General features: G+C 42.1%; 1 protein-coding gene across 2 annotated transcripts in view; it reads right to left on the minus strand.

Moving 5' to 3' along the window:
• Positions 1-1176: 1176 nt before the first annotated feature.
• Positions 1177-12728, minus strand: part of LOC116899406 (cytochrome P450 20A1) — a 41371-nt gene continuing 29819 nt past the window's right edge. For both annotated transcript variants that reach the window (XM_032901142.1, XM_032901143.1), the window contains 4 exons: positions 11024-11144; positions 7882-7993; positions 5745-5809; positions 1177-2106 (listed from right to left, as the gene is read on the minus strand). In XM_032901142.1, the coding sequence (XP_032757033.1) occupies positions 2013-2106; positions 5745-5809; positions 7882-7993; positions 11024-11144 (392 nt within the window). In that variant the 3' untranslated portion in view covers positions 1177-2012. The remainder of the gene's footprint in view (positions 2107-5744; positions 5810-7881; positions 7994-11023; positions 11145-12728) is intronic.

The following is a 12728-nucleotide window of genomic DNA, read 5'->3' on the forward strand; positions in this document are numbered from 1 at the left end:
GGTCTCAGGATTAAACGCAGGCCATCAGGCTTGGTGGCAGGTGCCTTCACTGTCTGGGCCATCTTTAGAGCTGGAAAAAGGACTTCTTAACCAAAAAAACAAAAAATGCAACAAGCAGCAGCAGCAGCAGCAGCAGCAGCAGCATCCGGGGCTCAGTGGTAAGGAATCTGGGGTTGGGATAACAGCTCAGTAGAAGTGTAGAAAGAAGGGGCTGGAGAGATGGCTCAGCGGTTAAGAGCACTGACTGCTCTTCCAGAGGTCCTAGTTCAATTCCCAGCAACCACATATTGGCTCACAACCACCTGTAATGCGATCCGATGCCCTCTTCTGGAATGTCTGAAGAGAGTGATGGTGTACATAAAAATAAAACAAAATTAAAAAAACAAACCAAAGAAGTGTAGAAAGGAAACTCTTCATCGTTACAGCATTGTGACTAAAACTTACTAGTGCTAACGTATATTTTGAACAATTCCTAGACTATTCCCTAAATAGCTTCAGCACCACCTCACTCACTGGAGACTGGACAGCGCTGTAGAGGGCTCTGTCCTCATCTTTTGCCCATTCATCTTACTGTGTATTTTTCTTAAACTATTTGTTTTGAATTTTTTGTTTTCGAGGTGCTGGGGGCTGAACTCGGGGCAACACACACAGGCAAGTTCTTTACCACTGAGCCAAGTTCTCAGATCCTTAACGGTTTGTGCGAGCCCTGTAATATGTGTATTTTCCTTCTCTGTCATACGGCTTACAATTTCTACAGCCATCTGTTTTCTTCTCCCCAATCTCGCTTTGGGTGTGGTCTTGACTCCTGCCTTACTCTTTCTTACTAAAGCATTCATTTTGTGGTCTTATGACATCGTAGTTAATTCCCAACTCGGGAATTCTGTTTCTCTGCACGAACAGCAGAATTTATCATAGTACTGTGAGATTTCCAGAAAAACACAGTTTGTCACATACTGTGAGGGGCACTGGCTTTGAAACATTCAGAAGCAACTGTGCTACTCCCCAGTGATTCTGAACTGATTGACATGCTGAGCCACGTGCGAGCCTTTAGCTGACTGCTTAGTAACATGAGAGCATAGAGCAGGTGCTAGACAGAATGCCTAGGGATGCACTAAAGCCTAACAAAAACAATTAAGACACATTAATACTAGAAAACAAAAACAACCCTCCAAATAGTGATAGGTGATTTATTAGAAATGCGAAAAGCAACATTGTGTTTCTCTTTTATGAATATCCAGAAAACGTGATTCTCCAGCTTGCACAAAAGACTTCTCTAAGACTGCTCATCTGCGAGATCAAACTAAGAACATCAAGATTGAAAATAATGGCTTAGCCAGGCGGTGGTGGCACATGACTTTGATCCCAGCACTCTGGAGGCAGGGGCAGGTGCTCTCTGTGAGTTTGAGGCCAGCTTGGTCTAAAGAGTGAGTTCCAGAGTAGTCAGGGCTATACAGAGAAACCCTGTCTCAAAACCCATTGCCCCCCCCCATAATAATAAAAATTAAAAAATGGCTTAGACGATGATGCAAATTAAAAGAAAATCAAACTTTCCTATTAAAGTTGTCAATATAAGTATAAACATATATCATACATTAAGAAATTTTGACATATAAAAATCCAAATTTATATCACAAAAGGATACTGGGTTTATAAAGGAACTCAGCACATTCTAACTGGGCATTTCCCTTCGTATTCTTAACAGACTTTAAGTGCATAAACGTCTAGTGTCTTTCGGAGACAGTGATCCAAGCTTCCTCCCTGCAGGACGTGACCAGTTCATACTTCATTTCAAAAACTTGTCTGTCTACAGCAAGCAGATGTAGCCTCTTTAGCAACACGCTCACAAGCACTGTGGTCACCACGTAAGCAAACCTGGTCCGGAAGAGAGCCAACTGGTTACGAAGGGTTAAAAAGTTGACATTAAGAATTACAGAGCTTGGCCTCATTAAGAGAGCATCTAATTCCGAGCAGATGGGCATGCCATCCCTCATTCCCGAACGCCATCTTGTCATTTACCTCAGTTCTGGGCATTCCCATGTGCCCGAGAAGCCAAGAGAAGAAAACACTTTCATCACCGGCTCCTCAGCAAAGCGGTCTGGATCAAACCTACAAGGAAAATTCGAGGTCACCACAAGACAGATCCACCTGTGCCTTATACATCAACATTAAAAGCATGGTTGTAAGAGTTTATATCTTCTGCAGTCACATTAGACTTTACTGTGCTTCCAAACCATCGACCACGAGGAGATGCTTAATCTCTTGCTGCTTATGAATGTTACCTCTAAATGATAAAAAAGAAAAAAGAAAAACTTCTTCAGAGCCAGAGATGCAGCCTTCATGAAACACAAGGATGAGTCAAATACCAGATAATATCTGAATAAAATCCAGACCACCAGATCAACATGTAAGTAATGACTTCACATTGTTCCACTATTAAAATTAGGGATTCAAGCCCTGAAATGTCATTTGTAATTTATACTGTATCCATACCTATTTATAAGTGAAAGATATTAAGAGGCTAAGAAAGGTCTTTTAACTTTAGACTTGCCTTGTCAAACATGCCTGGAGAAATAGAAACATTAAAAAGAACACATGTAAGTTCCTTTTAATTAGATGTTTTTTAAAAGATCTACACTGAGTTAGAAAAGAGGAGCATGGACACATGCTAGTGGGGCAGGTAGACACCGGTCCTTCCAAAACACAGAAAACAGGTGGGGTAGGTGGACACCTGTCCTTTTAATACACAGGAAACAGGTGTATGGCAGGTGGTCACCTGTCATTCCAAGACATAGGAAACAGGTGTAGGGCAGGTGGACACCTATCTTTCCAATACACAGGAAACAGGTGTAGGGCAGGAGGACACCTGTCCATCCAATATACAGGAAACAGGTGTAGGGCAGGCGGACACCGTTTTGTTTTGTTTTGTTTTGTTTGTTTTGTTTTGTTTTGTTTTGTTTTGTTTGAGACAGGGTTTCTCTAGGTAACCCTGATTACCCTGGAACTCACTCTGTAGACCAGGCTGGCCTCAAACTCAGAGATCCACCTGCTTCTGCCTCCAGACTTCTGGGATTAAAGGTGTGTGCTACCCATGGGTGAGAGAGAAATTCCCCTCTCCAACCCCCCCAGACATCGCCAGCTGTGGCACTTGGGTGAGCTAGCTGGGGCAGTGCCACAGAGCTTGCCCTGGTGATACAGGTGGGTTCAGAGAAGCTGATGGGCCGACCAACTCAGCTATTACCCAGGCTTGAATCCAGGGCTTTGAGTTGGCCCACCCTAACATCTACCCTTCTATGATCTGCTGAAGTACATGAAGGGACCAGTCCTACAGATCCAAAGCTGAAGGATCTCCATGATACAGGGCAACAACAGGATAGCCAAGAAGAGGCCAGGTAAGGATCCAGTATTGATAACGTGGCAGAACCCAGAGGCCTCGAACCAGACCAACAACTCACTGAAATGAACATCTGTAAGCAAAGATGTTTGGACAAAGGGTATACTGAGAGACACACTGAAGCTTCCACGACTAGATTCTGTCTGTCTGTCTGCCTGTCTGTCTGTCTCTCTCTCTCTCTCATTTCCTTTTGAGGGGGAGGTTGGAAGGATGGAGGGTGGATATAAAGGAACGGGGAGATGAGTGGGAGCAGAGTGCATGATGTGAAATTCACAAAGAATCAATAAAAGGTTCAAAAAAAGGCATACACCACTACTGCCTAGCTTGTATTGAGATTCTAGTGAGCACCTTTAAGAGCAATGTTGCAACTTATTAAAATGTCAGCATTTGCAATATGCCAGAAGTCATATTTGTTGCATTAATCTGACTTAGAGATGGTCTTGGGTGGTGTGTGTAAAAGACTTGAAGGCCAGCAGTGGTCAGGTGCTGGGGTTCTGTCGCTATTGTCAAAGGTGTGCAAACCTTTCTAGCCAGTCTCTCCACCTGTAGAGCGCTCAGCTCACTGGACTCTGGGAGACGTAAGTAGGATCAGGTAAAAACACAAAAATGATTTGTATCAGAGGACCAGGAAGTCTGCAGTGAAATCTCTACAACATGGCTGCCTGACAAGCCGTGACCAATTCTGACGGTTGACCTTCCCAAGATGGGGAACCCATCACCAGGCCCCACTGCCACATGAGACCAAGGAACTACCAACTGCCTCGAGTGGGAGAACAGTCTGCTCTGGGGATGAGTTCTCTGTCCAACACCCACAGCAGGCCTTAGAAACGTGTCCATGCAGGCAGCCCAGGAAGGGTGCTGCAGGCTGTGTTTGTGTTGATTCTTTGATTTTCATGTGCAGCAACAAAGGTCACAGAAGAGGAGGGATAGAAGACAGGAGAGGGAGAAGAAAATGTATTTATATTTTAATTAAATTAAAAACAAGCAAAAAAAAAAAAAAAAAAAGCAAAATGTTTAGCATAGCACCTGGCCTTGAGTGCTGTACACACAAATTGGTCAATACTTGTTACCCAGTAGGTGCTTTGCTAAGTACTGTACCAATTATCACTTTGTGCTTGTCCACACCTGAGACATGGGAATTATTCCCTTTCTGCTCAAAGGGCTGAGGCAGCAAGCTTGTTCCGTGGGGAGCAACATATTCCTGGGTGAAATGACCCAATACTGGAGCCAAAGGAGCTGAGTGCAAAGATTATTGTTTTCTTTCCTGTTCTCCTCTCCTTTCCTTCCTTCCTTTTTTGAGCTGACCAAACCAGGCCTTGCCTTCTGATGTAAATCCCCAGGGCTAGACTCAACTCACAATCCTCCTACCTTATTATTTCCAAAATGATAAGATTATAGACGACACACACCACCAGGCCCATCAAGTATTCCGATTTCTTATTTTGTTCTTAACAAATATGTAAAGTTATAGTCTTAGGCATTTATAAAAAATACAAAATACTGGTTCAAACAAAAAAGCACAAATGTTCATAGTGGCTTCGTTCGTAATAGTAAAAACTAAAGTTAACCCAATATTCTTCTGTAGGTTGATGGCATTCAAACTCTATTTAATGGAATATTACTCCACCATGAAAAAAACATGTTGCAATTTACATGAATCTCAAAGGCATCAAATTTCAGGAGGGAAAAGTCAACCCCACCCCCTTCACTCTGTGTGCAAGGTCCTGGTTTAGAGCCTCAGCACCAACAAATGAATTTGCATGCCCATTCTAGGAGAGAGGCTACACCAGCAGACCTTCCCTTGGGATTTGCATCTCCATGCATCTTTTCCCAAGGTGGTAAATCCACCCTATGGCTTTGCTGACTCCAGCTTTGCTCTCCCATCCCACGCGGGACACACAGCACAGTTTCTAGATCCTATGAAAGAGCTGTATAAGCGACATCTTCTTTTCTAAAAAATGTATCGAGACTAAAGGACAGTTATAGAATCAGATAACCATATGGATTATGAGACACAAGTGATAATAAAAGAGATAAAACCAAAAATCAAAATAGATACTCTAACATGTCTGTAAATTCAGCATTTGGAAGGCTGAGGCCGGGGGATCATAAGTTCAAGGCTAGCATGAGTTCAAGGCTAGCAAGGTCTTGCCTTAAGAATAAATAGATAAAGGAGGTGGGGGAGAGGAGGAAAAAGGGTGGATAGAGGAAGGAGACAATGAAAGAAAAGCAACAAAGAAGACAGGATGGGGTGCTTCCCACCCTCATGGCACTAGCACATACATCAGAAAGGGAACAAAATATGCGCACACATAGAAACCAGTAATCGTAAAGACATAGCACCATTTCATACTTGTGTGGTGATGGCCAAGTGCTGGCGTCCTGAAGAACTACTCCGAGGGCATAAAGGACGAGCGTCTAAAACACAAAACAGTTCAATTAATCAAGCGCAACAAACACAAGTCACCTGAAAGTGTCTACTTGCAAAGTGACAAGATCAGCAGTAGCCACCATCTTGGTGACCTTAGGACGACAGAGTGACCCATAATATCTTCTAGGCAAGTAGACTTCTCATGCATGCCACACAAGAGCTGGAGGCCATAGAGGGAAAGCCAGACTTAACTGTGTGAAACTGAAAACCTGAAAATGACCGTGAGCATCAGTGGAAGAGGATGATAACCAGGGAGGCACTCGCTACACAGCCGACGGACGTCCGAGTGACACACAGACAGCTCGCTAGGAAGAGGAAGCTGAGAAGAGTGGGCGTTCAAAGACAGAATTCAAGAGAAAAGCAAACTGTTAATGCACGTATGAAAAGCCGTTCCATCTTTCTAATGATCAGGAAGAAGCAAATGAAACAATGAGATGATTCACATATGATTCATAAAATATGCAGAAGATTCGTGAGTCCAAAGTGGTGAGGAACTGGAGAGGAAAAATTATTATTTTTATTTATTTACTTATTTATTTTGTGATAGGGATCGAACTCAGGGGCTCACTGAACTATACCCTCAGTCTTAAATGGATTTTATGATTTGGTTACTTAGTTGATTAGTTAGTTAGCTTTTGTGCTAAGGACTGACCTCTGTGCAAGCTAGGAAATTATCACTCAGCCACACACATCCCTAACCCTGAAAAGGGTTACTATCCTTACTAGTAAAGTATAAATCACCTTTTACAAGATTTAATTATTAATTAAATAACTCATTTGTTAGTGCTGAGGCTCTAAACTAGGACCTTGCACCCAAGTAGGTCAACAGCTCTACCTGAGCTAACTTCATTCCCTATTTGTAACACATGCCTTTCGATCCAAACATTCCATTTCCTTGCTATGTAGCCCAGCCTGACCTCTAACACACGATGTATTGCAGGATGTCTTCAAACCTATGGCAATCCTCTGACCTCAGGCTCTCAAGTACTGGAATTACAGACATGAACCACCATGCCCAGCTTCCAAAACTCCATTTCTAAGGCATTAGCCAATACCTATTCAGCTGTACAATTTATAATGATAGAAAGAGAATGTCAGTCTAAATCCTCACTAGAGAGACTGCACATACAGCAGAACACTATATAGCTGTTCAAATGAATTGGATCTCCATCAAGTGCCAGTTCTATTATGATATGCTCAAGAGAAAAGAATAAAAGAACAACATGTTAATTATAAGATTTCATATTAACACCTAATTTCAAGAAGTATTTATCATTATTGTGGGATATGCAGGTGTGATTATGGGTGTCCTGTGGCACATGTGTGGGATAAGAGTTCAACTCGTTGGCATCAGTTCTCTCCTTCCGCCTTTATATGAGTTCGGGGAATTAAACTCAGGTCACCAGCCGTGACCAGCAGCTGTGTTATCTGCTGAGTATTCTTACCAGCTGTTAAATTGCGTTTCTAGATAAATTCATATACATGGTCATGCACACTCAGCACAACAATCACACACACAATTGCACAAAAACACAGACTATCCACAGCAGAACAGACAGAGGAGGAGCGCTAACAGAAACCCACACACTCTACCTCAGAAGACACTGCTAGACAGCCGGAGGGCTGGGATCCAGTGATGGCCGCCGCACAATGAGTGCATGAGAACTTTGGTGCTCTTTATTGCAAAATGCTTTGTTCTGGCATTTTTTAACCTTCTGGTCTTTAGTTTGTATATCATGGTTTCCAATCTGTGCTTTTATTGTTTGGTTTGTGTGTCCGTGTCTGTGTTGTGAATGTGGATTTTTGTGCTTTACCTTCGAGCTGTTTGTTTATTTATTCTGACTTGTTCGCTTCCTTATTTGCCAGTTTGTTTTCTGTGAGAGAAGGAAGACCATGGAATTGGAAGGCCTGGGAGGACATGGGAGCAGAGGAGGGGAGGAAATTGTGACTGGAGTATATCGTATGGAAAACATTATTTTCAATTAAAAGGAATAAAAATAAAAGCACATAGCAAAGTAGTTGGGGACGAACTGGGTTAAATATACCAAACCCTTCTTACCTCCTTAGGAATAATGAATGGACCCACTTTTCCTTCGATATCTTGAAGCTGGGCAGAAACTGGAGTTAGTTTGGCAGTCCGAACGGTTTCACAAAGTACTTGCCGGCAATATCTGTTTTTAAAATAAATAAACAAACAAACAGATGTGATGTCAATAAACATGGCAAGCAATTGTAGAACGGTCAAAACCCACATGAGGAGGTTGGAGAGATGAGTCAGAGCTTCAGAACACTGATGGCTTTCAGAGGACCCAGGTTTGGGCTCCTCAGTCTGTAACTGCAGTTCCTGGGATCTGGGTAATTTCCTTTTCTTTTTGTGGACATTTGGTTAAGACGGAACTCGGGGTTTTCTCTGATGCCCAGAGACTGTAGGATGGTCTGAGACCGCTTCCAGGTCGGTACCTGTCTATTAAACTGGCCAAGTGACTCCAGTGTGCAGCCACAGACCCAGTAGCAATTCAGAGAATGGGTTGGAGAGAAGTAAGCGGCAAGGGCTTCCATGGCATTAATGCCCCCTTTTCTAGAGTTTCAGATCCGTGAAACCGTGTGGTACAGAGGCCTTTGCGCTTTGTCTCTTTCAATTCATTAACGAAGTTTTTCCATGTGGCTGGAGCCTTCCTTGGTATGGCAATATTACAATTTGCTAATTTTTCTACCAGTTGGTAAACATCTAGACTGCTTCCAGCTCTTGTGTGTTTGCAATATACAGCTACTCACATCTGCACACAGGTTGAGGAATTTAAGTCATGTAGAGGCTGGGTGTATGGTTGACATTATAAAGGTCCACCACGGCATTTCCCAGTGTGCCTGTGCTGTTTTATATTTACCAGGACCCAACCGGGCACCCAGGCACTGAGGCAGGCAACGGGTGGGGAAGAGGTATGGGGGGAGGGGCACTCATAGCCAAAGCTGATTGCCTTAGCTGCTTCTGCCGCCATTGTGTGGCCAAACGCTGCTTAGTGTGGCAATTTCTACCTTCTTTAACTCTTGGCTGTTACCACTGGCTTCTGGCAATTTAACTTCTGCTGATAGCAGAGGGGGTGGGGGGAGACTAAGAAAAAAAAAGCTTAGTTATTTGAGCTGTTTTCTCTCCGGCTCAGGGACCCCTAGCAGGCCAGGTAAGAGGCTTGGAGGTTGTTAACTCTTCGTGAGACAAAGAGAAAAGAAAAGGAAGAAAGGGAGAAAGTCAAGCATACACATAAACACGTAACACACACTTTGGATGGGCTCTACCACCTGTTTCATCAACTCTACAAGTGTTCATGTATACTTACATACATACACATATACCTACACATGTATGTATGTACATTGATATAGACAGACAGACATATACATATATACATTTGGTGGATCTGGCAGAGCCCCAAAAGCCACTTTATTTCTTCTCTCAGCCTTTTTATACCTTCTTAGACAAAAGTTCTTTATACAATTACCTTGTAGGTACAATGTTACACAAAAAGGAGTTACAGAAGGAAGTTGATAGTAAGTTCAAAGCAGTGTTTCACTCTATAAACTCATTGTAAGTTCAAAGCCACAGTTTTTCATGGCACTGCTTTATTATAATACACACCTGTGGCTTCATCCTTGGACCTGACCTAGAACGAATGTTTTCCCCTGAGCGCATATCTGTTCCAAGCCTATTTCTTTCTCTTCTAGTGCACTTATGAAAATTCATTGTATTCCTTATTATGCAACCTTTACTTACTATTCCATGAGGAGGGGACACATTCTATTCTTGATTCTTTATTACATCTTTCTGGCAAAACAACTACGATCATCTTCTTAAACTTTCTTCTTAAGATTATTTGAATCAAATCAGGAATGCTATAATTAATTTACCTAGCATTAATTCATGAAAGTTCATCTTCATGTTGATTGGCAGGGAATTTGTCCAATAGGGTGAGTTGATGCCCTGGAATCATTAGGCTACGTAATAGTGACAAGAAAGGCATATCAGCAATCCCGGGATGAAGTCTCTGAGGACCTTGCATCTCAGAGTTCACCCATCACAGCCATGAAAAACAGTGGGCCATCTCTCCACAACTCAATTGCTTGCCATAGCCTTTCCTGGATGGCTTCTGACAGGAATTCCTATGTCCACATGCTTGACCGCATTGCTACTATTTATAGGATAACTGACAGGTTACCTAGAGCGACTTTATTGTTTTAATGTGGCACAATAGGTGCATAGTCTTGTTTTTAAATTTAGTATTTTGTGTAGGTATTGTTTGCATGTACATCTGTGCACCACGTTAGTGTATACTGACTATAGAGGCCAGAGGAGGGCACTGGATCCCTGAATACTGCAGTTACAGATCATAGTGAGCCACACGTGGGTTCCGAAAATCAAACCTGGGTCCCTTGGAGGAGCAGCCAATGCTCTTAACCGCTGAGCCATCTCTCCAGCTCCCAGAACTACTTTTATGATTTTAGACATGAGATTAAATTGTCCATTAAAATCTGTAATTAAAAGGGGTTGGGGATTTAGCTCAGTGGTAGAGCGCTTGCCTAGCAAGTGCAAGGCCCTAGGTTTGGTCCTCAGCTCTGAAAAAAGAAAAATCTGTAATTAAATAGGTGTGGTGTGTGTCATTGTGATCCCAGCACTCAGGAGGACTTTGCCTTTAAAAGCAGAAACTGTCCAGTGCTTGCTGCTCAGCCGGGCTGTGCACCTCACAACTACCAGCAACTCCAGCTCCAAGGGACGCAACTCCCTCTTCTGGTCCCCGCAGGCACACACACGCGTGTGCACAAACACTCGCACAGACACAGATGCATATACATTTTAGCTTTTTTTTTTTAACAAGATAGGACCTCACTATGTAGTTCTGCTGTCCTAGAATTGACTATGTAGACCAGGCTGGTGTGGGACTCACAGATCCCTGCCTCTCCTGCCTCTCAAGTGCTGGAATTGAAGATGTGTACCACTATGCCTGGCTAAATTATTTTTAAAAAAATAAATGGAAACAAATGAAAATCTATGTAGATCTATATAAATATTTTTAGATTCTATTCTATTGTAAATATATAGAAATATTTTAAGATCCTACATACCTTTCCTACATACTAGCATAAGCTTTATGTTATAAATAAACCACCCGATGTTTGCCTTTTAATGATTTTTTCCTTTCGTGTAGTCTTACCTGAGCTGCTCGATTTTCTCTGAAGTAATAGGACCCTTCCCCAAAACGTGGTCTACCTCCTTGTGTAGCTTCTTCTGAACTTCTTCAGATGTTGTTAGGAAGTGAATGGCCCAGGTACACACTACAGAAAAAGTATGTTAGTAATAAAGAAAATAGCTACTGCATAATTTTTGGTATAAAATAAAAAAAAAAAAAAACAAGTTTGTAAATCTACCCCTTCCACACACCCTCACCATGCCATGGTACATAAATGTTACTAAAAATGAAAATGAAATTATTTACAGAATTTGAGTTTCTTCAAACAGAACACAATATGTATAGAAGATGGCAAACTACACAGAGCTATCAAGATACCACCCTTCTGCAGTCTGACAGGAAACTCACAAACTCACTACATCCTACCTAGGGTTATCGAGACCAGACAGGGAGGGGAGGGCTGAATGCGGGAGGTCTGTTTCAGTCTCACGAACTAAAAACCTGACCTCATCAGCTTCTCTCCTCAGAAGCACCAATGAAATGATTCCTTCAAATCAAAGAAGTGGGAGATTTGCATAGACAATAACATTAAATATTTCTAGACTTTTAATAATTAATTATTGCTCTGGCTATTGGCTCCCCAAACCACCTGAGAGTTTATTGGTGCTGTAATGTCCAGAGAGTCTGAATCTCCAGGTTGGGGTAAGGGCCACTCACCTGCACTAGTTAAAAAAACAACAATAACAACAACTTTAATTGTATTTAAAAATTTAATTTTATTACTCTATTTTCTATGTATTTATGTGTGTGTGTATGGTGTGTGTACGTGGGGTGTGTGTGTGTGTGTGTGTGTGTGTGTGTGTGTGTGTGTGTTTGTGTGTATAAGCATGTTGATATGCCTGTGGAGTTCATGACCTGTAAGACTCCATTTTCTCCTTCCACTATGTGGATTCCTGGGACTGGATTCAGGTCAGCAGCTTGGTGGCCAGAGCCTTTAGCCTCTGAGCCATCTCGCTGGCTGCCATCTGCACTTTAATAACTACTCGGACATCCAAGCCCGAGGGTCACTGGCTCATGGCTCAGGCCTGGTTTCAGCTGGCTGATGAATTATTTCTACAAGGTAAATGGAGCACAGAGCAGAGGAAACAAAGTAGCTATGCTGCCTAAGCTACATCCTCTCCCTAGGATATGGTAAGCAACAGTAGCTACAGTTCCGGCCTTTCTATCCCAATCCCAGCCTCTCTGAACCGTGTATAGCTATTGTTTACTTCACCTTATACAATTACCTTGTTCTTCTAGAGTAAGGAATGACTCAAATTAACTTATCATCATCATTAATTATTATTACTACAGTGCTGGTGATCAAACTAAGGCCTTGTGTGTGCAAGGCACGTGTTAAAAGCTACAATTAAAAACCCCAAGTTAACCTTTTAAAAATGTCTGTTTGATTCAGTTATTAACTCTAAAAATCAATTAATTATTCAAGAGTAACTGGTTATGTTTTTAACTTTCCCTACACACCATGGCTGTCCTAGACCTTGTTCTGTAGACTAGGCTGGCCTTAAACTCCCAGAGATCCACCTGCCTCTGTCTCCCAAGTATAGGGACTAAAGGTGTGCACCACAACATAAAGTAGCTTGGCATTTTTATTTCACAAATGATATGTAAACATATGTAATTTAAAATATATATTAAAACATGCGGTAAAAGTTTACGATATGTTTCTATA

This window comes from Rattus rattus, chromosome 4 (genome assembly GCF_011064425.1).
Source record: "Rattus rattus isolate New Zealand chromosome 4, Rrattus_CSIRO_v1, whole genome shotgun sequence".
Lineage (NCBI taxonomy): Eukaryota > Metazoa > Chordata > Mammalia > Rodentia > Muridae > Rattus > Rattus rattus.